Genomic DNA, 27,627 nt, shown 5'->3' on the forward strand with positions numbered 1-27,627 from the left:
GGTGGTGCGGTACCGCACCACCGGCGCCCCCTAGCGGAGCTGAGCGACACCGCCCCCGCCGGCGCGCAAAGCCACCGCCCACCCTATCTTCGCTCGTCACCCTGCGCGGGAGGGCGTGGTCTTTGGGGAGGCGTGGCAAAGGGGGGCGTGGCGCGCGTACCCGGAAGCGGCGCCGGGGGCGGGGCCGAGCAGGTCCCGGTGCGGCGGCTCCCGCGGTGAGTGAGGCCGGTGGGAGCGGGGAGGGGGACGCGGGGATTTTGGGGATGTAGAGGGGGTAGTTGGGACGGGCGAGGGGGGACCCGGTACTGCCCGCTCCCTAGCCGGTGGGGAGCTGCTTGCTCTCCTCGGGGGGCTCTGGGACCTAGGGGTACCGCTCCGGTACAGCCCCCCCGTTCCAGCCTTCCCGCTCCCGGGGGAAATTAACCCCCGTGGGGCTTCCCCGTGGAGACCCACCGTTGAGGGCGAAGCTCTGGTACCCGTTGCCAGAGCCCCCCGCCGCTGGGAAGCCGGGAGGGTCGTAGCCCACCCCCACGCCGGGCGGTGGGATTCCCTTCCCGGCTGCGTTTCTTCCCGTGGAAAGCCACGGCGAGGCTTGCCTTCTTTCGACCTCCTCCGTGACACGGTCCCCGCTCCGTAGGGGAGGCAAATGGGGTTGTAAAAGGTCGGGGTGCCGCGGCAAAGCCGGGCAACGAGCCCTTTGGGACCGGTTTGGCTGGCTGCCTGACCTGGCCGGGGTGGAGAAGGCTCCGTAGGCAACGCCGGGCTTGGGGCAGAAGGGAAAGTCTTGAATGTCGGCCCTCAAATCTTATCTCACTGAAAACTTGTTCTCGTCCATCCTGGAGCTGGTCGGTTAAAGGACCTAGACCCAACTCTACCCCCATGGCAGGGCCCCCATCCCTGGAAACTTTGCTCCCTCCCTTTTCTTCTTGGTTTTAGGGACAAATATTTGGAGCGCGGCCTCAGCTCCTGCAGCGCGCGAGGGGATCGCTAACACCATCTCACCGAATCTAGGGGCTGTGGTTACAAACAGCGATTCCTCGCAATAACGCGAGGGGAAATGGCGTGGGGTGGTTTAGCTTTCTAAGTCTGTTTCGCTGATGTAAAATGTCCTCCCGTTTGCAGGTCACGAAGGAAGACGTGGAGGGGAGCGGAACCCGGGATGCGCTCCCTCCGGCTCCGACCTCTATAGGGACGGTGCTGGGGACCGATGGAAGCGCAGCGCCTGCTGCCTGCTGGCCTCTCGGAAGCAGAACTCGGGCAGGTCATCGTCTGCCTGCAAGGAACTGCTGTTTTGCCTTCCCCACGGCTACTGTAGAGCATCTCCTCCACCTCGCTGCGCCCAGCATTGGCTTTCCGACCCGGACCGGAACCGCAAACAGTCTTCTCCGTGAAAGTAAAGGCAGCGTGTAAAAATAGGTTCCCCAGGGATCCCCGGGTTTGAGACGGAGGAAGCTGCCAACTGCCTTCTGCTGGTGGGGAAGCTGAAAACACGGAGCATGATGGAGTCACGGATAAAACGTGAGTACGGGAGCGTGGTGGGAGCGGGCAAGGGGCTTTGGTGCACCGGCCCTGCCGTGGGAGTCTCCTTCCCTCCAGCCACAGCCCCCCTTCGCCTCGGGCTGCTCGTTCTGCCCGGCTCCAGCGCAGCTTTTCTGCGCCGCTTCCGTGGGGACGGAGCCGGGTGGGAAGTCTCTCTCTCTCGCTAATAAGGCTAAATTGCCTCGTCGGTGCCCTGGGGGGAGCTCAGCTCTGCCTCCGCCGTCTGCGGTGGAGCAGACAGCGAAGCTGCCGGACCCGGGCTGCTGTAGATCTCTGCAGCATCTGGAGAGACCTACTGGTCGGGGATGGGAGGAGGGAGCGGTTCTCTGTGCACAGTAATTCCCTGCCCTAGAAATTAATCTCGGGCCTTGTCTCTGCTGCAAATTGCATAAGCTTAAATAGTCTCTAAATGTTTAAACTGGTGTTAAACCCTTGTGCATTTCCTATATTAATCCCAGCCAGCTTTGAAATTAATCTCCCCCCCCCTTTTTTTTCTCTTTTCTTAAGGGCAATAAAGAATTTTCTGGTTTAATTAAGCCACGGGGAAGGGGTAGCTTGGGGTGGGAGCAGGGATTACCTTCAGCAGCAGCACCAGGTCACGTTGGCTTTAACGTGACAGCGTGGCAAACATCTCCACAACCCCCTTGGAAAATGAAAACCCCTAAAGTGGGGCATCTTTCGGCCATGGGGCGGGACTGTGTGGCCGTTCAGGCAGACGATGCGAGGACAGGCAGCTCCTCCTGGCCTGGAAGTGCTGGCCGCAGCAGGAGGGGAGGGGACGAGAGATGCTGTCACCTTCCTCGTTCCAGCCTCGGGGACAGCTGCCGATGCTTTTGAGGCAGCGTGGCGTCCCCTCAGGACTGGGCATCCCGGTGGGTCTTCGCATCCCCGCGTGAAGGCACGTCCTCGGACGAGGGGCTGTGGCATCGCGGAGGCCGTGTGCGGTCGCTGGCCCCGTGGTGCTCTACGGGCTCTTTGCAGAGAGCTTGCAGGTGACCTGCTCTGTAACTAATTAACCTTATTACGACAAAGGCCCTAATGAGAAATTCACCGCTCCACAATAACAATTAGGCTCTTGGAGCAGAGTCGCTGGCTGGTGGGTGTGAGGGAGCAGCTCTGGTCCACAGCAGCAACACAGGCGCCTGGCTCGCCGCTGGCAGGACCTCGGTGGGCTCCGTCCCGCTGTCGGATTGACCGTTGGGGCGGCCTTTTTAATAGGGACCCCGTAACCTCAGGCAGTGACGGGTGTTTTGCTTGGGGATGGTGCCCCGGGGCCAGGACAAGGGCCACCATCACCTGCGCTCCTGGGGCTGTTCTCACGTGGCAGCTGGTTAGCATGGCTGGGGAAATCTTTGCCAGATATTAGCTCTTAACTGATGGCGTCCGTTCACCTTCGTAGAGCCTCATCTGGTGGTGAGATTCAGCGGCATGACCACGGGGGCCAGAGGGCTCCTCCAGCCCCTGACCCTCAAGGATGTGCCCGTGGTAGGTCCCACGTCGTGTCAGCCCTGTGCAGGTTCCCCAGGCACCTCAGGCGGTGCCAGCACCCAGCTGCAGAGCGGAGCCCGTGCCCCGGTGCTGCTTCCCAGCCCTGGTCTCAAATCTCCAGTGTAATAAATCCCTCCTTCTCCTTGCTCCAGCAAGAAACCTTAGAGCCAAGTTCACCTTGACTCAGAGGCTGACGCAGTGCTGAGTGGTATTTGCAGGGTCTGCAGTAAAAAACCTGTGAAGCGTTCAGCCCTGCTTGGGGGATGAGGATGAATGAGCCCTTGGGGAATAGGGAAGGGCCATGTGCGGGGTGTCTTCATCTTCAAGGTGAGTTGTCTTGGGTGGTGAGCCCAGAAGAAAGGGTTTTGGTAGGTGCTTGTTGAGTGGGAAACAAAAGAGCCAGCAAAGCTTAATTTAGTTGTGCACAAGGCTCATGGAAGGATGGATGAAAATGCACAGAGGCTCTTCTGTTGCTGCTCTTGTTAGTCCAGGAGATGTTCAGGGAATACAAAAATCTTTGCAACTTGCCTGTCTTGCTCAGGGCTTGCTACGACGTTGATGGATGCCACAACAGATAAGGACCCGCTAGTCCAGGAGCAGATCTACAATGCTTTGTGCTACCTGGGGGAGTCCGAGCCGGAGGAGATCCTCAACTCCTGTGATGAGTACCTCCGGCAGCATGACAAGGTAGGGGTCTGCTCTGCTTGGTCCTGGGAATGTCAGCAGCATAAGAAATATTTCTGGGCAGCTCAGGGATATTGGCTCTATCAGCAAGTGAGGGAGATATCTGGGAGGATCTGGGTGACAAGAGTGGTGGACCAGCTGGCTAAGAAGTCTGGTCCAAGGCGCTGGAGTTGTGCAGGTGAAGAAACCGTGATAATACGCTGTCGTGAATGAGAAACGGAGTAAAGCTGGTTGGTGGTCCAAGTCATTGCCTTTTCCCGTGCAGGCGGTGTGGTGGAAATGCTAGCTGGTCCCTGGCCGGGCAGCTCTGGGACATGCAGGTTTCGCCTGCCCTGGGGCAGCTGCGGTGCCTTGCTCAGCTTGGCTGACCGGCCGCTTTCTCCTTCCCTTTTCAGCTGGCTTACCCTCACCGGGTGATCATCCTGAAGGCAATGGAAACTGTGGTGAAGAACAACATTGCCCTCTTGGACAAAAGCACAGCGAAGGTGGTTATCTTCCTGGCATCTAATGAAATGACCAAGTCAAAGGTATGACCTTTGAAGCTCTAGCTCTTCCTGTTGTTCTTGGCCAGGCCCTTTCTGCCCCTGATGCTGTTGTCGCAGTAAATGCTGCGTGTCTGGGGGTGCCGCAGGGGTAGCAGTTACTGGGACCCCTTTTGTGGAAGGAAAGGGCTAATTACATGTAGTCTTCTGGATTTGGGATGGTGGAAGGAGTAAGGGATGGGCTACGTTCCTCTCTCTGGGGAGAGATGAGGATGGTTTGGCTGATGGTTTTCTTCCAGCATGGCATGCATACACAGCTACATAAAATTTGGATGCTGAAAAGGACCTGGGCAGGCAGGTGGGTATTAGAGCAGGAAGGAGGCAGTGCCTTGAGAGGCTGCAGGTCCATGTGGGAAAAAGATCACGTCTGAATCTTGAGCCTGTTGCTTAGCCCGCCCTGTGCAATTCCCCATGGCGTTTGGAGCCAGGCGTGACGCATGGCATTTAAATGAGGCAGAAGCAGACTCCTGGGGAGGCCGTGCTTCTGACGCGGTGTCTGTTCTGATGTGGTTTCCTCCGTCCGTGCCAGGAGGTGATCCGGGACTGGCAGCAAGCCGCGAGCAACGTCCTTGTTGCGGTGGGGCAGCGCTTCATCAACAAGGTGATGGAGGAGGTGCTCACCAAATTTCAGCCAGGGATCCTGCCGCACTACTTCGTCATGCAGACGTTTGCAAACCTCTCCGTGTCGAACGGTGAGTTGGCAACCTGCTGCCTCTGTGTGCGGCTGCTGCTCTGCTTTGGAAAGACCTGTGGAAGGGTTGTGTGGTTCGGGTGTCGTAGTTCACGCTGTACCTGAACGGCTCTGTGGTGGGGCACCTCCACAGCGTTGCACATGCTAAGCCAGCCAGCGTGCTTCAAAACAAACTTCTCGGGATCTTACAGCTTAGACTTGATGCTGCTAAACAATTGAGGTGTTTGCTCAATGCACTCAATGCTCATTTGCAAAATGACTTGGTGAAGAAATGTGCTGAAAAAAAAGAGTGAATGCCAGTATGGCAAGGAGCAGTGCTGTCAATGGGAATGACTTCCTTGTGGTGTCCTTTATTCCCCTTCTCTTCAGAAGAGATGGGGCACAAGAAGAGGAAGGCCAGTGCTGCGGGAAGCTGGCATTGGGAGGAGATTTGGAGAACCCTGCTCTCTTTTTGGCTGCTCTTCACAGGGAGCTGCTGGGACTCCGTCACCAGCGCTGAGATGGGGAGCTGAGGGCAGTCCCTCATCTAAGGGTCACAGGGGAGCACGAGTGGGCAGCGTCAGCTGTCTTGGCTCATCTTGCAGCAGCCAGAGCAGAGCTCCTGATACCGTGCTGCTCTCCCCGTGGCTCTGGAAGCGGGCAAGCTCCTCTTGGTGCCCTGGGGAAAAGGGAAAAGCCATGGTGGAGGCCTCGGCTCTGCCCTGGGGTGCTGGTACTTGTCCGTGTGTCCCTGCAGTAGCTGGAGGAAGCATTCCTCACGGGGGTGGAGGGATGGGATGCTCTCTGTCCAGCTGGGCAGAGGTTGCTGGAGCCCTGGGGAGGAGAGGGGGCACCTGGCATGTGCCTGGCAATGCCCAGAGCGCAGAGGAGCTGAGTCCCTGTAAAAGTGCCCTGAACTTAGAAATCCAGTGCAGCTCAGGTTCACAGCTCAGCTGAGCTCTTTAAAATGGCTGCTGCTTAAAAGCAGCGGGAATTGGAACTGCCTGGCCCTCGTCCTTAGAGAATTCCCTGCTGGGCTCTTGTCTCCAGCCAGCCCAGAAAGACCAAGTTTAAAAATGATAATTCTAGGACAGGACTTCTGAAAAGAAGTCTGGCTGCAGAAAGATTGGCTGATGCCAGCAGCAGGTGGGACGTAGCCCGTAGCTCACCGACTTTGAGAAGCGGTTGTGAATTTCAGGGGTGTGAGCTGCTGCTGCAGTAGAGCCGACTCCGCTGTGTGCTGGGGCTGTTGGCATCTCTTGTGTGGCAAAATCGGGCTCCTGGCTGCGGCGAGCTGGGTTTCTTTGGCTGCCCGTGCAATCCTGCTGGATCTGCGTCCTGCGTAGGCTGGGGTGGCTGCAGAGCAGCACTTGTGTGTTTGCTGCAAGTGAGCCTCTCCTGCTTCCTTCCCAGTGTTTGGAATGGTGCCTTTTCTCAACTCCATCCTCGGGACGATGCTGCCCATGCTGGGAATGGCCAAACAGGACCACATGAAGTCTGTCTTCTGCTATGGTAAGGTTTTTCTGGATCTTCTGAGACTGCAGTGATTTTTAGATGTGTTGTGGGAGGCTCTTTCCTTTCTCTGGAAAAGGAGGGACTGTGGATGGGGGCTGGAGAGGTGGCTCGGATGGGCCTTTCTTGAATGTCCGGGAGCAGGGACCTGGCTGGCTCTGGGGAGGGATGGATGGCTGTCCGCTCTAGGTCACTGGGATCCAGCAAAAGTCTTCTCCATCTCCTGTCTCATCCCTGTCACTCCCATTTCGTAGCCCAGTGAGTACTGGTGCCTTTCACTTTCTCCTCTGGCAAAGAGCACACAGATAAGCCAGAGCTGTCCTGACTCAGGTCAAGGTGACCGGCCCAGTGGGATGTGGAAGGAGAGAGGGATGTGTTACCTAAGACCCTCTCGTAAACCAGACTGTCCCTTTATTAAGACCACGAATCTGGCACCTTGCAACAGCGCAAGCGTTAGCCCTGATAGGAGTTGTGGGGAGGCTGGGATGCAGCAACGGTGCCAGGCCAGCTCTCGTGCCAGCCAGTTCTGTAATTCTCAGAAGCCGTTTTCAGGATGTGACACTTCTGGTGGGCTGGCAGGATGTCACGGGGCTTTCTTCTTGTGACGCCTTCTTCCAGCCCTGGGCTTGCTGAAAGCCGCCGCTTGTTCAGCAGGGTTTGATGTGGAAATACCAGCACTGACACAGCTGGCAAACAGCCTACTTGGTCGTCCCTCGGTCTCCAGCTGGAGCTGATCCACCTTCACCTGGACACGGTGGCCCATTGCGGTTGGCTCCTGGTCCAAGTTGCTTTGTGTTTGTTCACCAGCGAGATGTTCTCCTGAGTGTGGGGCGGTAGCGTCTGCACCTCGGACCGCAGGACGGTCCGCAGCCCTCAGCGGGCACGACATGACAGCCTTGTTAATATCCAGCAGAGGATCCTCAGGATTTGTGGTTTTCTTTCCATAGCTGGGCAAAAATAAAAGGTGGTCTGGGGGAGCGCAGGTTCAAGGGCTCTAACAGATACCACGGGAGCTGCTGGAGCACACCACTGGTGCAGTCGCTCTTATCTCTTGCTGATACTTGCATCCAAGGCCTGGGAATGCTGGTGTGGCTCTGTGTGTCGAGGAATGAATGGGATGAGTGGGAGCCACCCGAGCAGCCCTGTAAACTGCAGGGATGGAGGTAGGACTATGTTCAGCAGCATCTCTTTCTCCTGGAAACGATGATGTTTGTGTCTGAACTCGTCACTGGGATCCGCTGCAGTCTAGTAACAGTCTTACACTGTCGGACTTGAAGGGCTGCTTCAACTTAAGAGCTCTTGTTCTGTTGTGTTGAGCTCAAAGCAAGAAAGTGCAGCTCTCAAGCTGTTTCTGTCCAGGTGTGTTCTCAGAAAGTCAAAGCCAAGGTCAGGCGATCTGTGAATATGAAGCATCCTCCTTCGATCAAGTACAACCAAACCCCTGAGCTGGTTTAGCCACGGAGATTGTTGGTGTTGGCAGCTCAGGTAGTTTAGGCTGGCTGCGGGTGACTGCAGATAGCGGGCTGTGTGTTTACAGACGGGAGGTCTGCTGCTATTCCTGTCCGAGACGGCTTATCAGCGGTGCCTGGCCCTGTGAGAAAGGAATCCTTCTGCTCGGGTGTGGTGGGGAGGACCAGCATGGCCCGTGGGGCTGGTAAAACTCACTTCTGAGGTTTGGGTGGCTCTTCCCAGAGCAGCCTTCTGCCATCAGCCGCTCTTCCTCCTTCATCGCTTCCAGCAATCCCTTCTTTTGGCTTTCTGCTCCCTACTCTCCCTGCTTGGTCCCGAGAAACGTGACGTCCCGGCTCCACACGTGTTCCTCCCAAAACGATCGTGTAGCTGCTGCCACCGAGGCATGGTCAGTTCGCTGCTCTTGCAGCACACTTGCAACCTCTTAATCGCATCTTAAAGCACGTGAAGTCTCTAAAGCGTTGCCAGTGCTGGGGAGCACAGGGGGATGAGCGTATTTAAGGAGCCCCGTGCAGGTCAGGAGCAGGTCCTGCCCTGATCCCAAAATCCCTGCCTGCCCATGGTCAGTCCTCGCCACCGCTCCTGTCCACCACGGACGTCGGAGTGTGCGAAAACCTGGGCTGAGGGCTTGAGTATAGGCAGGTGTGCCTCCCCAGACCTTCCCAAAAGCGTGAGGAGGCCATGGCGTGGGTATTAGGATGCCAGGAGGGGATGTCCCGTCTCCGGTAGCTGCCTGCTGCCAGCGGGGTTCAGCTGCCTGCAAAACTCGGAAGACGTTGCCTGCAGGCGTGCTGGATTTCTGGCTCCGTATGGTTTCTGTATAATTTTTTTTGCCAAAGTTTTCAATATCTGAAAGGCAGTTGAGGCAACTCTGGAGTCAGCACAACCATGCAAGACGGGCAGATCTTCTCAGGGTGGTTTTGCTGTTCCAGGGTGGCCCAGTGCAGGGGGACAGTGGCAGGGAGGTACCAGGCTACAGGATAGTTAGATGGAGCTTGATCTGGGCTGAATGCGGGGATGGAGAGATGGATGCGAGGATGTGATGCTGGCTTTACCGCTCTAGAGGAGCCAGCAAAGTACCGCTTTCTGCCTTGGGAGTGGTGCTGCCCTCAGCGGCCCCGCTGTAGGGAAGGGAATGAGCTTCCCAGCTGTGTCCTAAAACCTTGCTGGCTGGAGTAGGAATTGCCCTGGGCTCCTGGCTACAAGCTTTTTTCAAAAAAAAACCCCCAAAACAAACAAACCAAAAAAAAGTAAAGCCAGCCGTAATATTGCCTGTTGCCCTCGCATCCACCTGGCTTTAAGCTGGGGGAGGACTTCTAGGTGACGTTTTTGGCTAGAGATGTTCACTTTTGTCAAGACAAACCTCTCACAGGAACTTCAGGAGGGCTCAACCTAAGCAAGGGTATTTTGACTCCAGCCTGAAGATGGAGTGAAAATGGAGTACAGATAGGGTCTAGATTTTGTTCCCTGCTCCAGAAAGGTGCTGGGTGTGACAGAGGTGAGCTGGGAACCTTCCTGACCCCTCTGAGGTGGGTATCGGTGGGAATTCAGTTTCTGCCCAAAGAGCAGCCGGACCTGCCCCACTGTAGGTGCGTTCCCGGCAGCGTGCACTCTGCTTCGCAGCGCTGGACCCTTCTGCTGGTGGTCCATCTTCCCTGCGGCACAGGGAAGCCCTTCCCATCTGTCTGAGCCGTGGGGAGCAGGTTGGGGGGTTCCTGACCCGCAGCAGAAGACCAGGGCTCAGCCCGGAGGGTGGTGATGATGATGATGATCTCTTCCAGCAGGCAGGGCAGTACTTGCAGTACTCCTTTCTTGCGTGCCGCCGGCTGGGTCGCAGGAGGGAGGGTGAGGAGGCATGTGATTGAAATGATCTGGCTTTGGTACGAGGTCGCGGAGTGACTCAGCATCTCTGATCCTACCGGGTTGAAAATAAACATCTGCTGTAGGCGAGGAGGGAGCGGAGGCTGTGCAACCGCGGCCGCGTCAGCCTCGGTGTGTGGTGCTGGGCAGGGTCCCAGGCTCTTTCCTTGGGAGCCCCCTCTCCTCCTCTTCCTCCTCCTGCGGGAATCTGCTTCCTCCTCTGGGCGCGATAACGTGGGTGCATCAGTCTTGTGCTCAGCATGGGGACCCGGAGAGCTGGCGTGCCCTTGAGTCATCTCGCGTTCTCGGGGGGCCATGTCAGACTCTCTGTCCCATGGGCTTGAGGGCTCAGGCACGACCGGGCTCCAGAGTCCCCAGTGGGTAGCGTGGGCACCCGGTGGACCGCACCAGGCGGTCCCTGTGCCAGAAACGCTGCGCTCCTCCGTCACATCTTGCTGCGACGTGGGGCCAGCCGCTTGTTTCCTTCGGCCTCCTATCTTCTCCTGCTATCTTACTGCGGGGAAACCTCCTCCCTGGGCTACCAGGCCGTTGTGGGGCTTTTTTCTTTGCCCCATTTAGTGTGGGACGTGGCTTGTAAGGTCTCCTTCCCCGGAGGAGCTGAGCAGGCTCCTGCTCAGAAACTTTGTGGCAGGAGCGGGGCTGCTTGGTCCTGTGGGTATCCCATGGGTGCAGCGGCCCCTTCCCTGGGTTGCTGCTGTAGGATCATCCGCAGGAGCTGTCCTTCTGTAGCAGGAGAGGGGCCGATGAGCTCGTCCCAGGCAGGCTGCTCCGGATGTCCCTGCTTGAGCCAGGGCTTGGGCCAGGTGAGGTGCGTCCATCCTTGAGCAGGCTGTGATCCTTCTCCTCTCCCCTGTGCCTCAGCATCACCCCTCACAGGTCCCATTCTGGTCCTCGATGGCCTGTGGCGATGCCGGCAGCCAGGGCTCTGGACCCGGCCGGGTCAGCAGCACAGCTCCGCAAGCCCCAGGCCGCTTCCTTCGTTAGGAAACGGCCAGCAAAGGGTGAGAAAGCTGGAAGAGCCTCACTGGGCATTAGTGGATTAAGGAAGGGAGCACACACATGCCCCCAGCAGCACGCGGAGGGAAAGCCGGGTCCGTGCAGGTGTGCTCTGGTGCCCGGGGGTCCCAGGGACAGGGCTGGAAGGAGCTGAGGGATGGGCAGACGTCCAGCTGGGGCTGTGGGTCGGACGGGGCTCAGCCTGGAGAGGTTTGTGCTGATCATCTGGAGCAACGTTCCTGCACAGGAGCTCCAGGAGCCTTTTTGGTGCGCTCCACTGTTGGATAACTTCCAAAGTAAAACTAGGGGGGTGTTCGGAGCCCTCGGGAGATGTCAGCTGAGACCTGCTCCTGGTGTTAGGTGATCCCTCAGCTGCCCCAGGAACTCTGTAAAGCTTTGGGGAACCCGTAAAGCCGTGGCAAAGGCTTCCTCGGGGGGGAGATGGAAGATGGGTGTCCCCTGCAGTCAGCAGTCTCTAGCTGAGCCTTGCATCTGAGCCAGGATGCGTGCCTTTACGTAAACGTACTCTTGTCACCGGTCCAATTCACAGGAGAAAAATAACATGTGCTCACATGCAGTGCTTGCTGGCCCAGGGACCAGACAAACTTGTTGAGGCGCGGTGCTCTGGCTTGCCTGTGGCTGCGAGGATGTAATAGGGCTTGGCTGCCCTAGCTGCTAACGAATGCATAGAAATAACCCATGTGGCAAGTCCAGGCTCCTGTGGGTCAGTGGAGTTGGGTCTCTGGAGTTGGTTATATCAGCCCTGGCCCGGGAAGCATAAAGCAGCCTGTATCTCTGGCGTGGCTGCCTGCCAGGATGCCTTGTAGCCAGGGCACCTCTTGGGAAGTCTCTCAGCCTGCCAGGGAGAGTCCTGGTGCATCTGCTATCCCTTGAGATGCTGCCCAGTAAAACAGCACGTCAACCATCTGCTTTCTGGAGGGGCTAGAACAAACACCGTCTTGTACGCCTGGAAAATCTAACTGCGCGATCTGTCTCTTAGCTTTGCAGCACTTCAGTGAGAGCATCCAGGAGTACTTGGCAAACTTGGACAAGGCCCCGGACCCCACGGTCAGGAAGGACACCTTCTCAAATGAGATCTTCAGTGCGTACGAAGTGCTTTTCAACAGCTGGCTGCAGCACCGGGAAGCCAAGGTGGGGGGACGTGGGGCACGGTGGGACCTCCCTGGGTGCGGAGTCGGGGGCTCTTAGTCTGACATTGGCCTTGCAGGATCTCAGCTCTGCTCTTTCGTAAGGATGTGGCCCCCAGAAGAGCAAGCCCCCGGCTCCCATTTAGGGCTGAATGCTTTTCTCCTTGTGCCCTGCAGCTCTGCTGGGTCCCCTCTGTCCTCGTGTCCCATATGTGACACGTGCGGAACGGGTCCCTTGCTCCCCGTTGCTGGAAAGCAGAGGATGGGGTGCTTCTGCAGCCCTTTGGGGGACACTCAGGGCATACGCCACAGCTGGGAGATGGCTGGCCAGGTTTTGTCCTCTGCAGGCATGGCTGACTTATTTAGGCATCCCCCTTCTCTGCTGAGCACCCCTTGTGCTTAGGCTGGCAAAGCCAGGCAAATACTCTCCCTGCCTCTGCTCAGAGGCTCCTAGAAGCATCAGGAAGAGCAGCTCCGTAGCAGCGGAGCAATGCCGTGGCAGGCCTCTCCGTCCAGGATTTGGCCGCACTGTTAACGCACGATCTCTCCCTGCAGCTGAGGCTGGCCGTGGTGGAGGCTATGGGACCTATGAGTTACCTGATGCCCAGCGAAAAGCTGGAGGAGCAGCTCCCTAAGCTGATTCCAGGCATCCTCGCCCTCTACAAGAAGCACACGGAGGCCTTCTACATATCCAAGGTAAGCAGCTCTGAGTGCTGGTGTTGCTGGCCGAGGACTCATCCCCAACCCTATTGACTGGGAGCTTTGCTGGGGCGCAGGGTGGGTAGCGTACCTCTGCCCGCTGCCACGGCTTGGGCTGTGGTTCAGCGGTGCCGGAGGGATGCTGAGCAGCAGCTCTGCCCGTCCCAGAGAGGAGCATGTGGTCTCATGGGAAAGCAGCAGCAGCAAAACCATCTTAGTCCTTACCTTACCGATGGCATCACGCAGCTCGTGCTGTGCCTCCACCCAGGCGGACTGGGCTGCGGCTGCCTTTTCCACACGAGATTCCCTTTCCCTGCGTTGCGATCCCTCTTGCTGCTGAGCCCCAGCCTCAGGGAGTTGTGCCCAGTGATCTGGGAGGATGGAGTGGGCTGCAGCCCATCTCTGCTGCCATCTCCGGGCACTCTGCCGTGTGCCCAGTTCTCACCATGCACCCAGCCGTGGCTCGCAGCGGCCGGCGTGTCTCTTCGTGGCTGCCTGCCACGGCATCGGGGGAACGCCTGAGCTGTGTCCCCCCGTGGAAGACGGATTATGCTGCTCGCTGCCGCCGTGGTGGGTTCGTGATCACTGCTCTCGCCTGCAGCCCCCCACCTTGGGCTGGCGTAGCACGGGGGTCACGATTCTCCGTCCTCCTCTGGAGCCCAAGTGTTTTCCTGATGCTAACTGCAACCTGGTCTCTTGCTGAGCAGAGCCTCTGCCAGATCCTGGAAGCTTCTGTCAACATTGGCAGCCGCAGCCTTGATGTGCAGCTGGACTCTCTCCTGGGCACCCTGCACCCCCAGGTAAGGGCTGGGCAGGGACCGGCTGCCCCCAGGAGGGTGCTGGGTTAAGAAGGTGGGCTTCTGGCGAGGTGTAACACTGGAGCCTGGCTGTAAGCTTGGTCTGCAGGGCTCAAGGCTTCCCCTGGATCCGCTTGAGATGGGGGCATGCAGCTTGCTCGGCTTTTCTGTCCCCTGGCCGTGCCCCTCTGAGGCTCTCGGCTTCTCTGCCGCTCACCAGTGGTGTTGCCAGCTCTCGGGCTCTGGTGTCTGATCTATTGAAGGAGTCATATGCACAGTCATATTGTCTGAAGTGAGAGCAGCTCTGGCTGCACGGTTACGCAGCAGATTGAAAACAAACACCTCAAAATCAATGGACCTTTTAGAAAGTTTGCTCTCTGAGAATAAGCGAAGGCACTGACTCATCACGGGGCAGTAGCCGTGCAGCAGCGTGCAGGAGCCCTTCTCAGGCTGCTGAGCGTGGACTCCTCCTCAGCCATTCTTCAGCTGTAGGGGTGCGAGGTCTGTTCTATTACTGAACTCTTAAAATCGTGCTCTCAGGGCTTAAAACAAGTCTGAATGCTTTTTTTTTAATGCTTAAATGACTGTGAGTCCTGGAAGTGTCTGGCAGAAAGGCGGTCGTTTAAAATACAGACTTTACCAAAGCAATGCATAACAACCGAATGCAATAACGGTGCCATTTGTAGGAACTGCTTCTTGGTGATGGGCTTTGACAGGCAAAAGCTGCTCGTGGCTGCAGAGGGGCAGCTCTGGGGCTGTGAGATGTGGCCGGCCTCAGACAGCAGCTCTGGCTCAGTTGCAGACCAAAGTGTCTTTTTGGCAGACCAGAATAAGAAGGCGCACGTTGTCCTTGCTGCAATGTAAATTGAATTACGAGCCTGAATTATTTTAATAGCACCCAGAAGGGTTGACTCATTTTGAAGAGGTTCCAGAGGAGATGGCCAGTGGTCTCACCTGGGTGGTGGGGCACGTTTAAACGAGGAAGGTCCCGCAGCTCCTGAGCAGGCACCTCATTCCCAAGTGGTGTCCCCGAGATGACTTAACCTGCTGTGAGCACAGGCAGAGCTCTGCTCGGCCAGCAGCGGGCAGAAAGCACCGCTCTGAGCATCCGTGTCGTGGGATGCTGTCACCCACCAGCCCAGGGCTTTGTCCGCCCCGAATCTCAGCGCCACGCACGGCTTTGCCTCTCCAGGGCTGGGGCTGCAGTCTGCCAGCGCCTGTTCCAGGTAACGTCCCTGACCGCAGCTGTTTCTCCAACAGATTTGTGCTCCTGCAGATCCATCTGTTCCCCTGACTGTTAAAAATCACACTGAGGTTCTTCGATGCTTCACTGTCCTGGGTAAGGGATGACGTGGCTGTCCCAAAGCCTGCTGCGCCTGCAGGTCAAAGCCCTTGGAGCGGTGCGGCTGTGCTTCACCGTGGCTGGTGTTTTTCCTGGTGTTTCGTGGTCCTCTCCAAGGAGTTGTGTGCGCTGAACGGAGGGGTTTGTTCCCCCTGGTCTCAGCTGGGGGATATCGTGGACATCTCTTAGCCGTGTGGGGAGATGGGTGGGAGGGAAGGGTGGTAGTTTCCATCCTGGCTCTAGCTCGTGGCTTCAGGCTTGCGGAAGGCAGTAGCTTTGTGTGTCCCTAAAGGCTGGCGTCCCGGGAGAGCATCTCTAGCTGGAGCTCTTTGAGGAAGAGCTTGGGGCCACCTCTGCTCCCCTGGAACTCACTGCTGGCTCAGGCCTGATCTTCCCCTTCCAGGGACCTTCCCAAAAGTGCCTGGCTGGGTTTCAAAGGTTTCTTCAGAGCCTTTTGAGCTGTCCCAGCCCACTGAGACCTCTCCAGGAGCCAGGTTCTGCAGCATGCCCTGCCTGTGGTCAGGGGCAGTAGATGTAGTTTGACTTTGGGGGTACCCTGCTCATCCGTACTCCTTGTTGCTGTATCTCGTGTACAGCTAATGCAGTTGTTATCCCGGGTTACTGCAAACGTTCAGAGCACAGCAGGTCCCCTACGGTTGGCCTGAGCAGGAGGTGCGGGCTGACTTACAGCTTATGTGTTCCCAGCCTGCGCGTGGAGCTCCGTGGCTGGAGCCCTGCCTCCCCCAGTTTTGGCTCTCCTCACCAAATGGCTGTGGCACAGACAGTGTGTGCAGTTGCCAGAAAAAGAGCAGTGGTGTGACAAGCTGCTGCTGAGTCACGGGTGATGTCCCTTTCTTGCTAGCGTTCATGAAGGCAAACCTGCAGCCGAGCTGCCTTTGCCTGAGCAATCTTCAGGCTACCCTGCCTCGGAGCAGCCCATCCCTCCCCAAACACGCCTCTCGAATGCCCACGAGTGTTGCTCCAATTTCAGCATCCATAGACTGGTTTTATTTTTAACAATCAAAATGTTTTGACAGACGGAGCGGCACTTGTTGCAAGGTATAATTTAAACTCCTTCAGCTCCCTAGAGAGCGCAGGAAATGTGCTAAAAGCGCCGGAGAAAAGCTCAGATCTGGATGTGAGGAGCAGGATGGGCCGGTTAGCCTGGGTCGTGGGGTGGCATGGCACCAGGTTGCTTCCCCGGGGGGCTGCCTGGCCAGGAGAGGAGGAGCGGTGCTTTCCGAACCACATGCCATTTGATGCAGCAGGCAAAGCCCTGCCGCGCGTAGCCGGCACGCAGACCCCCCCGCCCGCCACCGCACGTAGGGATACGTGGGATGGGATGGGTCCACATCGGGGATGGAGTGCCCGCGTCCCAGATTTTTAGGCTGTGCACCAGCGCGATGCGTGTCCGTGACGGTGGGTTTGGTTCCCGCAGCCTGCTCGTTCCCTGACCGCGTGCTGGCCTTCCTCCTCCCGAAGCTGGAGAGCAGCAACGAGAGGACCCGCGTGGGGACGCTCCTCATCATGAGGCAAATCATCAACAGCGCCCGTGAGTACCGGGGCGGCTGCCACCCGGCCGGCTGCGATCCCTGTCGGGGTCTCGAAGCGGGAAGGTGCGGAGGGGCTCCAGGAAGGCTTTCTCCTTCCTCCGATGGGTCCTTTTCTGTGAGTCCCCTTGTTCCCCTGCTGGGACCCGGGATGAGGAGGTGAGCCCATCCTTGGCTGCAGGGTCAGGGAAGAAGGAAGCCAGTCTGGTGGCCTGGCCAGCTGGGAAGGGGGCGAGGGACAAAGCCCTCCCTGTTGGGGAAAGGGGATGTTTGGGATCAGCAGCTCTGTCCTTGGCAGCTCAAGAGCATCCCTGAGCTTCAGAGTCTGTCTTCTTTGTTTCAGCCTCTCAAATGGAGATTAAAAAGCCCTTTATTCTTTCGTCTATGAAACTTCCTCTGCAAGACAGCAACAATAAGGTAAGCTGAGCTGCTTTTCCACGGGGTACTTCAGGGCTGGGGGTTTATTTCTGGGGCCCTGCACAGCCATGCCCCCTCCCTCTGCCAGCCCGGCTGTCCTCCGCTGCCTCCTCCTGTTGCTCACCTCTCTCCTGGCTGGGGTTTTGGCAGTTCTGCCAACATGCCCAGAAGATGCCCCCCCCAGTAACGGGGGGAGCACACGGGGACTCGTTTTCCGTCTGTGCCCTGTGCAAAGAGCACGTCTGAGCGTAGGCAGCCCTGCCTAGCAGGGAGTACGTGAAGCGCGGTCCTGCCCGAAGGGAACAAAACTCACGGCCCTGCCAGGAGCACCGGGCTGCCGGTGACTCAGCTCACGCCATCTCGGGGCGCGTCCTGTTTGCAAAACACAAACTTTGCTTTGCCAGACGTAACCGTGTGCGGTGGGTGGTGTGGCCGTGGGCTCCTGTCCGGTCCCCTCCGGACAACCCCACAGACGTGAGCCGCGGGCAGCTGACCCCGTTGTCCTGTGCGGTGCCCGGTTGCTTGCTGGCAGAGCCCAAACCCAGTTGAAGGGCTGTGTAGGACCCGTAATAACATTCCCCACTACCAAGGAGGAGGTGGTGAAGGGCAGCTGTGAGGAGGACCCTGCAGCAGGCAGAAACCCCCCTGCTTGCAGTTTCTCCCCTCTGCCCCGCACCGATGCTGGTACCGCTGCTCTGCCCGCGCAGGTGAAGCGGGCCGTGGTGCAGGTGATCAGCGCCATGGCTCACCACGGCTACCTGGAGCAGCCCGGCGGGGAAGCGATGATGGAATTCCTCGTCCGCCAGTGCGCCCTTCCCTCGGATGCGGTAAGCACGTCCAGGTGCGGTAAAACTCCTAAGGGAAGGTACCCAGGTGGGGCTGTGCACATCTCTGGCTCCCTGCAGCACGAATTTAGGCAGACCCGTGGTGGAGACAGCCCAGTACCCAGGTCTGTGGATGTGCAACGCAGCCTGTAGAGCTCTCCCATCCCAGCTCTGGCCCCCGCTGTCCTCAGCAGAGCCGTGCAGCTGGCAGAAGCCTGCGTGCTTTGCTTCGCTTCGCCTGTGGCCTCTCGACCCTGAACCCTCCCCAGGGCAGCCCTTGCTCTAGGACCAAAGCATCCGAACCAACTATACCCCCGCAGTTCTGTCCCCGTGCAGGCTCCCTACCTCAGACCCTCAGGATGTTCCCCTTGCCGTCCCCACCACCTCAGCCCTCACGCAGCAGCGCTGCAGCTTCCTCCCCATCTTTCCCCCGGTGTCGTGTTGTGGTTCCTGCCTCTGGAGCAAGGAGGAGCGGGGGCAAACCTCAGGAGCGGGAGAGATGCCATTGGGACAGCTGTCCCTGCATCCAAAGGATGCCAGCCAGTACATGGGGGCTGTGCTGGCAGGACCTCCACCTCCTGCCCCCCATGTAGCCACGTGCAGAGACATTGGCACGACTAAAAGCACCCTTGGGCTCATCCCTTTGCCCCTCAAAGTGGAGCAGGGGCGATGGTTTGGGCTGCAGGAGCTCCGCAGTCCCCTCTGAGCTCCAGGGGTAGAGCTGGAGCGTGTGCTGGAGACGGGCCACCAACCAGGAGGTGCTTGGGTTCTGTCCATTCCTGCCAGCACACTGTTTGCCAGGCGTGCCATCTCGATGGCTTGGGAAGCGTGTTTGGCGAGGCAGTCACCCAGAGCTGCTCTGGCTGCCAGCCCTGCCGCAGCATGCGCGTTGACCTGCGCTTTTCCTCTCTTCCAGCAACCCAAAAAGCAGCCGGCGGATGCCGATGACCTCACTAGTGACAGCGTCCAGAGCATCAGCGTCAATACCCTCTTTCTCCTTAGCACGACAGTTGACAGGATGAACAACGTGAGTGTGCGCAGCAGTCTGCCTCTGGGGTGGTCAGCGCTGGCCCCGGGGCCACCGTGCATGCACCGTGCGCTGGGCGTCCTGCGCTGCTCTCGGCGCAGCTCGCACGATCCGTGCAATGTGCAGGATGGCCCGTCTGCCAGGCGGGACGGGTCGTCACCGCTCCCAACCCTTGTAGGAGCTATTGCCACTATTCCCATCCCTCTGGGAGCAGGGCAGAGGTTTGGGTTGGGAAGCTGTCCTCCCAAGGACCCGTGTGTATCCTCCCCGCAGGCTTCTTTAAGGCTGGAGCAGGGCAGAGGTGCTGTAAGCCCTCAGTTCGAGAAAGTCGTGAACCTGTTGGAGTGAGTCCAGAGCAGGGCCACAAAGACGATCAGAGGGCTGGAACACCTCTGCTGTGAGGACAGGCTGAGAGAGTTGGGGTTGTTCAGCCTGGAGAAAAGAAGGCTCCAGGGACACCTTATTGTGGCCTTTCTATACTTAATAGGGGGCTTATAAGGAAGATGGGGACAGACTTTTCAGCAGGGCCTGCAGCGATAGGACAAGGGGTAAGGGTTTTAAGCTGAAATGGCAGATTCAGACTAGATCTAAGGAAGACTTTTTTTACACTGAGGGTGGTGAAACACTGAACAGGTTGTCCAAAGAGGTGGTCGATGCCCCATCCCTAGAAACATTCAAGGCCAGGTTGGACGGGGCTCTGAGCAACCTGATCTAGTTGAAGATGTCCCTGCTCATTGCAGGGGGGTTGGACTAGATGAGCTTTAAAGGTCCCTTCCAACCCAAACCATTCTGTGATTCTATGTAAGGGAACACCCTCAGGCTGGAGCTTCACTGCTGCTGGAGTAGAATACAGGCAGCGGAGACATCTCCCTTCCCTTAGCCAGTGCTCTTGTTCAGGGACTCGGGGATTTTCCCCATCAGCAAAAGGCCTTTGACCTGGCATCCTCCCCCTCCTCTCCCTCTCGGTCCCGTCCTCTGGTGCAGGGTCTCCATCCCGCAGTCGGGCTCTTGCCGGCTGCCCTGCACCAGCAGGCAGGGCGAGTGCCATGCTCCCTTTCTCCCGGCAGGTTTTGTGGCCGTATCTCCTAGAATTTGTGACCCCGATACAGTTCACCAATGCCCTGACCCCGCTCTGCAAAAGCCTCATGTATTTGGCCATGAAGAAGCAAGAGGAGGGAGAAAACGCGTCCCTTATCCGTTACGACCTGAATGGTCAGTACTGGCCTCCCCCAGCAGACACAGGGGTGCACGAGCTTGGGACTCGTTTGCAAACCAGGCAGTCGCTGGCTTGCTTCGTGGGCGCTGGGTGGGAGATGCTGTCTTATGGGTTTTTTTTTCCCTTCTGTTTGTAGCAAATCTTCCTTCGCCCTATGCTCTAACGACGAGACTGCTGGTGAGTGCCTGGAGGCAGAGCTCTTCCTTTCTCTGGTTACTGGCACGTCCGAAGAAAGCACCCTTCCCTCCCCTGTCCTAGATGGATTAAGAGGAGCCGGCACCGAGCCTGCCCCAGCAAACAGGCTGGGTGAATGCCCCGTTTTGCCCTGCTGCTCCAGGCAGAGGTGCCCGTATCCAGAACCATCGTGCACCTCTTGGGTCGGGTGCAGCCCCATCCCCTTGGCACACAGGGATGTCTCCGTGTGGGTTGTGAAAGCTCAGATTCCCTCTTAGACACCCAGAGCCACGTAAGTGGGGTATGCTGCAGTGCGGATCTCCGGCTGTTCTCACACGGCTTTGAGGAACTGTTCCTCAGCCCCGGGGAGGCTGGGGTTTGCTCCCCTTAGCCCAGGGATGAATCCAGGGTATGGAGACACGTTCTCTCCTGACAACATTTCTCTATCAACAGCTAGAGCAAAAGGAGGAAGCTGTATTTCGTTGAGGTGTAGTGATCAGTCGTTTCCCAGTCTTGCAATTCCTGTGTTTTGTCTCATGTTTTCTGACTCACAACCTGGAGATTACTTTCTCTGCCCTAACGCCCTTTGTTCCATCCCCAACCTTTCAGGTTGTATCGTCACAGCCGTACGTAGGAGACTGCCGGGGGACAGCTGCCCTGCGTCTACTCAACGTATTGCATTACAGCGTCCACCCCACCCTGGACCAGCTTTGGAACAAGAAGGTCCCTCTCTTGGTGGAGCACATAGAAGGTAGGAAGGGGCTTCTGCTCGGGAGAAACTCTTTGCTGGAGTCACTTTCTCCAAATTGGATTGTGTGTGCCTGGACACTTGGGGGTGTCCAAGACTAGGGTGAGGTACTGCCCACGAGCCTGATGACCCTCGGTACATTGAAGCTCTCTGAAGAAGTGCCGTTTCCTATTTTAATAAGGACTTTAATCACCCTGGTGCCACTAATTCCTACCAGGAGCGCCTTTGTGTCAAGTACAGGACACACAACATTTGAAGAATGGTCTGCCCCTGCTGCATGATGTACAGTGAGGATGAGAAACGAGTGTAAAAATGTGCTTTCTCCTAGAGAACACGGAGAAGTCCCTGTCCCAGAAGGAGTGGGAAGAGAAGCTGTTGCTGGTAAGGGTCCCTGTGCCGGGGAGGGAACGGGGCGGTGGGAGGGCAGGGGGCAACCAACTCCAGAGCTCCCCTCGGCTGGGCTTGCCAGGGCTTCGCATGCAGGACAGCAGCATGGGCTGGGTCTGCAGGGGTAGATATTCACCCTCGCCCACCCTGACCACGGTGGCAGAGATGGTCACTCGTTGTCACACTGCCGGGTCATGCCGCTTCGGAAGCAGAGATGCAGGTCAGCATGGAGGGTGACTTGCAGTTCCTGCAGGAAAAGTTAAAACTGAGCTTTCAGGTTTGCTGGTGGAACAGCGGTCCCAGGAGTGTCTCCCCACTTAATTTGAGAGCCTTAAAATAGGGCATGGAGAAGCAATTAAAATTGGGCAGGGCTCATCCTGCTCCTCTGATGATGGCAGCGTTACTCGGGTGCAGTTTATCTTGGAAGAGACCTGACCCTTGAGGAGAAAGGCACATTTCTGGAGGGGGGTGGGCAACGGGTGGGCAATGGCCGTGAGCTGGCAGGATCTTCTCTGGGGTGAGCAGCCCGCCTTCCAAAGGGCCGGGCAGCCTCCCGTGGTGATCCAGGGGTTGCGTGCTCGCTCGGTGCAGACGAGGGTCCGGGTAGGTCCGACACAAGCCCCGACATGCTTTATTTATTGCATTGCTCTCACCCCTCCTGGCTGGGGCTGCTCGCTTAGCTAGGAGCAGGTTTGTTAGGACGCCTGTGGCTGATGGCTCTTCTTCCCGCAGTTCCTTCAGGAGACGCTGGCGGCCGTTTCTGACAACACGTGGATTTGCCATTTTGTCACGGAGATGTGCAGGCAGCTGAACAGCTACAACGGCTTCCCGCTGGAGAAGGTGACCGGGGCGGGGGGATCGACGGGCTGGCAGTGCCCGTCCTGTTAGCAGGGGCAGAGCCAATCCAGCCCTCGATGCTTTCTGAAAGCATCCTTCTGCCAACAGCTTGGCGCTGGGAAAGGGGTGTTAGGAGGGAAGGAAAAAATAGCAGGAGGTTAGCGAGGTGGCTAGGCAGGCTTGAAAATGAAATACTGGTCAGCCCGCAGCCGAATCGCTGACTCGAGAGGTCCTGGCCAGGCTGTGTTGGTCTGCCTGTGCTGGTCAGACCCGATTCACAGTCTCTGCAGCTTGTGTTACATCTGCTGCGAACGGGCCTGTAATTAAGCTGAGCAAGAAGCGAGCTGAACCAGGCAGAGAGCTCTCTGGTGCAGAAGGGAAGGAACCGAATGACCCCGTTTTCGACTGCACCGGTGCAGGGGTCTGCTGCAAGTGGTCACCTCCAGGCTGGCGAGGGCAGAGAACAGGGGAGGTCTCGCTGTGGTGGGTCAGGATGGAAGAGGTCTCCCGCGGGCAGGTGGCTGCTGAAGGCTGTGGTGTTTCTGCAGGGATGGAGGAGCAGTCGGAGCTGAGCCTGGCTTGGCTGGTCACCAAGGGCTGTAGAGGCATCACTGGAAAATCTTTGTCCCTCTGTCGCAGTGATTTTGTTTCCCTCTGGGCAGGAACAAGGGTTTTGTTATACCTGTTCCTGGCTCTGATGAGCGCAGTTGGCTCTTCCTTGGACCGAGCGCTGCTCTGCGATGGGATTTCTGTCCTGGTGCACCCTGGTGCTCCCAGTGTCCCAGCTGCTTACAGCCGGACTCTGTCCTACACCTTTGCTTTAGGGCATGCGCCTTCAGGGTGCTGCGAGTAGTAATCTGTGTGTGACCAAGCTCAGTCTGCCTGCGAGGGCTTGGCAGGGTTTCACAGGGTGGTAACGTTCCTCTTGCTCTTCCAGAACTTCCTGTATAAATGCATCGGGACGACGCTTGGGGCATGTGCCAGCAAAGACCTTGTGCAAAAGCAGCTCCAGGAGCTCCTGGAAACAGCCCGATACCACGAGGAGGCAGAAAGGGAGGTGAGGAGGAGTTGTACCAAACACCCCAAGGGTCATCCTGATGGACCAGGAGAGCAGTCCTAGCATGCTGACCTCTCTTTTTCCACTCCCACCATGCCTGGCCTGGGCTTGTATCTCCTGGAGAATAGCTTGTAGGGTAGGTTGCAGCATCTGGGTGAATGTGCCCAGAAAAGTGAAGAGAGCCCACCTGCCGCAACCCAATGGCAAGAGGGCTCTGAAGCTGGGTGAGAAGCAGGGGATGCCCTGGGACACTGTCTCAGGTGGTGTGCGGCCCCAGACTGGGACAGAGTGCTGTTTGCCAGCCCTGAGCGTGCTGGCAGAGCTGCTTCCTCTGGGAAATCATAGAATTGACTCATAGAATGGTTTTCGGTTGGAAGGGACCTTAAAGATCATCTAGTTCCAACCCCCCCGCCATGGGCAGGGACATCTTTCACTAGACCAGGTTGCTCAAAGCCCCATCCAACCTGGCCTTGAACACTTCCCAGTGGTGGGGCATTGACCACCTCTTTGGGCAACCTGTTCCAGTGCCTCACCACCCTCATTGTAAAAAAATTCTTCCTTATGTCCAGTCTAACCCTGTCCTCTTTCAGTTTAAAACTGTTGCCCCTTGTCCTTTCACTACAGGCCTTGGTAAAAAGTCCCTCTCCATCTTTCTTATAAGTCCCCTATTAAGTATAGAAAGGCCACAATAAGGTCTCCTCGCAGCGTTCTCTCCTCCAGGCTGAACGACCCCAACTCTCTCAGCCTGTCTCCATAGGAGAGGTGCTCCAGCCCTTGGATCATCTTCATGTCCCTCCTCTGCACCCACTCCAGCAGGACATGTCCTTTCTGTGCTGGGGACCCCAGAGCTGGACGCAGTGCTCCAGGGGGGTCTCACCAGAGCGGAGCAGAGGGGCAGAATCCCCTCCCTGGACCTGCTGGCCACGCTGCTCTGGATGCAGCCCGGGATACACTTGGCTTTCTGGGCTGGAAACGCACATTGCTGGGTCATGTTGAGCTTCTCATCAACCAACACCCCCGAGTCCTTCTCCTCAGAGCTGCTCTCAATCCAGTCATTGCCCAGCCTGTATCTGTGCTTGGGACCACCCCAACCCATGTGCAGGACCTCGCACTTGGCCTTGTTGAACTCCACGAGGTTCGCACAGTCCCACCTCTCAAGGCTGCCGAGGTCCCTCTGGATGGCATCCCTTCCCTCCAGCGTGTCGACCGCACCACACAGCTCGGTGTCGTCGGCAAACTTGCTGAGGGTGCGCTCGATCCCACTGTCCCTGTCGCCAACAAATATGTTAAACAGCGCCGGTCCCAATACCAGCCCCTCAGGAACGCCACTCGTCACTGCTCTCCACTCGGACATCGAGCTGTTGACCGCAACTCTTTGAGTGCGACCATCCAGCCAATTCCTTAACCACCAAGTGGTCCATCCATCAAATCCATGTCTCTCCAATTTAGAGACAAGGGTGTTGTGCAGGGCAGCGTCAAATGGTTTGCACAAGTCCAGGTAGATGACATCCATTGCTCTTCCCTTATCCACCAATGCTGTAATGGAGTTGTAAAAGGCCACCAGATTTGTCAGCCATGATTTGCCCTTAGTGAAACCATGTTGGCTGCGCCAATCATCTCCTTATTTTCCATGTGCTTTAGCATAGTTTCCAGGAGAATCCGCTCCATGATCTTGCCAGGCACAGAGGTGAGACTGACTGGCCTGTAGCTCCCTGGGTCTTCCTTTTTTCCCTTTTTAAAAACAGGGGTTACGTTTCCCTTTTTCCAGTCAGCGGGAACTTCCCCGGACCGCCACAGCTTAGCGCACTTGAGCAAGGGTTGAGTTTTTCCTGCCCGTCCTGGCCAGGCTCATGTTCCAGGTTCTCTTTAAACTCAGCCAAGTGGGATCCTGCGCTCGGCCAGCATCGCTGCACTGTGTTGCTCTGCCCGGCTCGATCTCCCCACCGCTGAGCGCTCCCCCCCGCTTGCAGCTGCCTTTAAGTGCAGTGCAAACACAAGCTAATGGTGCCTGGCTTTGCTCCAGCTTATGCAACTCCGTCAAGGGCTGCTCTTGAATAAACTGTTTATGGAGTTTCAGCCCAGCTCGCTAGACCTCCTGGAGGCATAGCAGAAAGGCAGGACCTGCTAAGCCTGCTTTGCTCTCGCTTCCAGCCAAAGCACTCGACCGGGCTCCCGTCTCCCGCGGAGCGGCTGACATCTGCCCGCTGGAGAGCGTGCTGTGTCTGTCCTGCCTCTGTGGCTCCTCTCGAGCCATGTCCCAGCCTGTCACCCAGACAAGAACAGCATTATCGTGCCCTGTGTCCCCTGGAGGCGAGTCCCTGCCCTGGGAGAGGGGAGCGCTGGCTGCCAGGACTGCTCCCAGCTGGGCACAGCTCAGGTGCTGGGAATTAAACCAATAAACAGGCTCTCTTTAAGTGTCAGCTGGGGCTGGTGAATTAATAGCTTTCTGCTAATGTGTTTTCGCTGCTTCCTCCAGGGACTTGCTTCCTGCTTTGGGATATGTGCAATAAATCACCTGGAGGAAACCCTGGCCAAGCTGGAAGATTTTGTTAGGTCTGATGTCTTCAAGAAATCTGTGGGACTGTTCAGTATCTTCAAGGTAAGAGCCAAAGGGCCCCCGCTGCGACACAGCGTGCAGGAAAAGGCTCACGCAGGCTTCTTCAGATACGGCGTGTGCTGGAGCGGTCCTCGGGAAAGGAGTTAATTTCCTGCCTCGGTGTGTTTGGCTTGGGGCTGGGATACCCTTTGCCTCTCCAGAGAGCTGCTCTTGGCATCAGAGGCTGCTTGGCATTAGCTCCCAGCTCTCGGCCGTCCGCTCCTGCAGACTCGCGTCCCGGTGAAGCTGCTCGCTTGCTGGGTGGGCTGGAGTAAGCTGTAACTTGGCTTCTGCGTCCGTCAGGGGACCCCGGCCTGACGTGGAGCGTGGTTTGGCTGTCACCCACGTTGGTGCTCGACAGAAATCCCCGAGCAGCTCCTGCAGCCGTGCGCACGCCCCAGGAGACGGGGGTGTTTCGCACCCCGAGCGCTTGCAGCGAGAGCCTTTCCTCAGACCTGCTGACCCAGGTGGCTGTTTTAACTCCCAGACTCTAAGACTGGGTGTTTGAGGGACAGGACTGCTTTTGTGTGGGCACGCAAGAGACCCTGGCCCATGGTAGAAGGGTGTCCAGAGCTCGGGAGCAGGGCGAGGAAGCCCTCATGCAGCCAGGGTTCCCTCATTCCTGCCCTGCTTCTCAGGCTTTGGTACGAGGAGGGTCAGCCATGAACTGCTCCCTGGGACGGTGCAGGTGAAGCCTTTCAGCAGCGCTGGTTGATGGGCAGTGGATGCTGATTTCTAGCATGGTAGTTAACCAGGTTAATTTGGCCAGGCTGGGGCTCACGTGCTTCCCCGCAGGGCTCTAACAGGTAACGCTCGATGGCAAACTGGGGCTCGTGCCTCGGACAGAGACGTGCTGTTAGTGCAGCTCGTGCTCGGACGCCTGATGCTCCATCAGGGCTCTGGAGGTCTCTGCCACCACCAAAAGGTTGGGAAGCAAAGGTCCGAAACCTGCTCGGAGTGGCCCTTGTCTCCTAGGGGGTACCTTCAGCTGGTCAGGCAGACCACGTCCTCGTGAGACCTGGGAAGAGCCAGCCTTGGCTTCCCCACCAGTCCCCCCCGTTAACTTTCTCATCTGTTGTAACAGGACCGCAGTGACAACGAAGTGGAGAAAGTAAAGAGCACTCTGATCCTGTGCTATGGATACGTAGCTATGTATGCACCCAAGGAGCTGGTGCTGTCCAGGATTGAAGCAGACATCCTGAAGAACATCTTCCAGTACTTCAACACTAAGGTAAGCTGTTGGGGAGGATCCTCCCAGGGAGGGAGAGCACACCTGGGTGAGCTGGAGCAGCCAGGCTGTTCTGGATGCTCTGCCTGAAGGATCTCGCTGGGACCCGTGGGCAGCCCCTGGGAGAAGGTCATTCACTGTGGAGTGTGCTCACTCGTGCATTGCTAATGTGTTTTGTTTTTTCACTTGTTCAGGTTCTGGGAATAAAGGTAGAAACCAAGGTACAGTGTGAGGCATTAAATCTGAACTACTCTCTGCTCTCTCCTGCTGTCTCTGTCTGCCTCTTGCTCAGGGTTGCCCTCGAGAGAGCCCCGTGCTGTGCTCACAGCAGTGCTCCTCTGCCCCTGGTGACCGGGAGAGCTGCGGGAGCTGCTGCTCCTCACCCTGAGCTCGCCAGCCCCGTCCTCTGTGCTGGAACCGTTGCCTGAAAGTGCCAAAACTCACAGCAGAGGGGAAGGGAAAAAAAATGCCTTTCTGGCAGGACAGCAGCCATAGGTGAAAGCGTGGCTCGAGTGGGCACCGCTGCGGTGAAATCCTGAGCTGACCAAAGGCTGTGCTGGCCTCCCACGGGTGCCTGTGGTTGAGCTCGCTGCCCACGGGCAGACCTGAGCCTGTCGCCTTCCACCCGTTCTGCTGAGGCGGTGCCTTTCCTGCGAGCTCTGCGTGGCTGGAGCTCGCAGAGCTGTCCCCAGGAGGGAGCAAGCCAGTTTAGGTTTGCAATCGTGGCAAGACGAGCCGTGTCTGCCCTGGGAGGCGAGGGTTGGGGGTCCCCCCCCCCCCCCCCCCAACGCCCCCGGG

General features: G+C 57.7%; 1 protein-coding gene across 3 annotated transcripts in view; it reads left to right on the top strand.

The window, feature by feature from the left end:
* The first annotated feature begins 164 nt into the window (after positions 1 to 164).
* MROH1 (maestro heat-like repeat family member 1) overlaps positions 165 to 27,627 on the top strand; it is a 54,349-nt gene continuing 26,886 nt past the window's right edge. Inside the window, exons 1-23 of one of the 3 annotated variants that reach the window (XM_010566800.1) lie at positions 165 to 215; positions 1,123 to 1,518; positions 3,569 to 3,714; positions 4,107 to 4,238; positions 4,783 to 4,945; positions 6,337 to 6,435; positions 11,783 to 11,934; positions 12,486 to 12,626; positions 13,337 to 13,429; positions 14,687 to 14,765; positions 16,207 to 16,320; positions 16,662 to 16,735; positions 17,443 to 17,562; positions 18,476 to 18,586; positions 19,654 to 19,798; positions 19,939 to 19,979; positions 20,586 to 20,727; positions 21,053 to 21,105; positions 21,844 to 21,951; positions 22,886 to 23,005; positions 25,482 to 25,604; positions 26,686 to 26,832; positions 27,024 to 27,050. In XM_010566800.1, coding sequence (XP_010565102.1) covers positions 1,497 to 1,518; positions 3,569 to 3,714; positions 4,107 to 4,238; positions 4,783 to 4,945; positions 6,337 to 6,435; positions 11,783 to 11,934; positions 12,486 to 12,626; positions 13,337 to 13,429; positions 14,687 to 14,765; positions 16,207 to 16,320; positions 16,662 to 16,735; positions 17,443 to 17,562; positions 18,476 to 18,586; positions 19,654 to 19,798; positions 19,939 to 19,979; positions 20,586 to 20,727; positions 21,053 to 21,105; positions 21,844 to 21,951; positions 22,886 to 23,005; positions 25,482 to 25,604; positions 26,686 to 26,832; positions 27,024 to 27,050 — 2,352 coding nt within the window. In that variant the 5' untranslated portion in view covers positions 165 to 215; positions 1,123 to 1,496. The remainder of the gene's footprint in view (positions 216 to 1,122; positions 1,519 to 3,568; positions 3,715 to 4,106; positions 4,239 to 4,782; positions 4,946 to 6,336; positions 6,436 to 11,782; positions 11,935 to 12,485; positions 12,627 to 13,336; positions 13,430 to 14,686; positions 14,766 to 16,206; positions 16,321 to 16,661; positions 16,736 to 17,442; positions 17,563 to 18,475; positions 18,587 to 19,653; positions 19,799 to 19,938; positions 19,980 to 20,585; positions 20,728 to 21,052; positions 21,106 to 21,843; positions 21,952 to 22,885; positions 23,006 to 25,481; positions 25,605 to 26,685; positions 26,833 to 27,023; positions 27,051 to 27,627) is intronic. The other 2 variants (XM_010566801.1, XM_010566802.1) reach the window with 2 other exon arrangements.

This window comes from Haliaeetus leucocephalus, unplaced genomic scaffold (genome assembly GCF_000737465.1).
Source record: "Haliaeetus leucocephalus isolate CR32 unplaced genomic scaffold, Haliaeetus_leucocephalus-4.0 Scaffold218, whole genome shotgun sequence".
In the NCBI taxonomy this organism is placed as follows: domain Eukaryota; kingdom Metazoa; phylum Chordata; class Aves; order Accipitriformes; family Accipitridae; genus Haliaeetus; species Haliaeetus leucocephalus.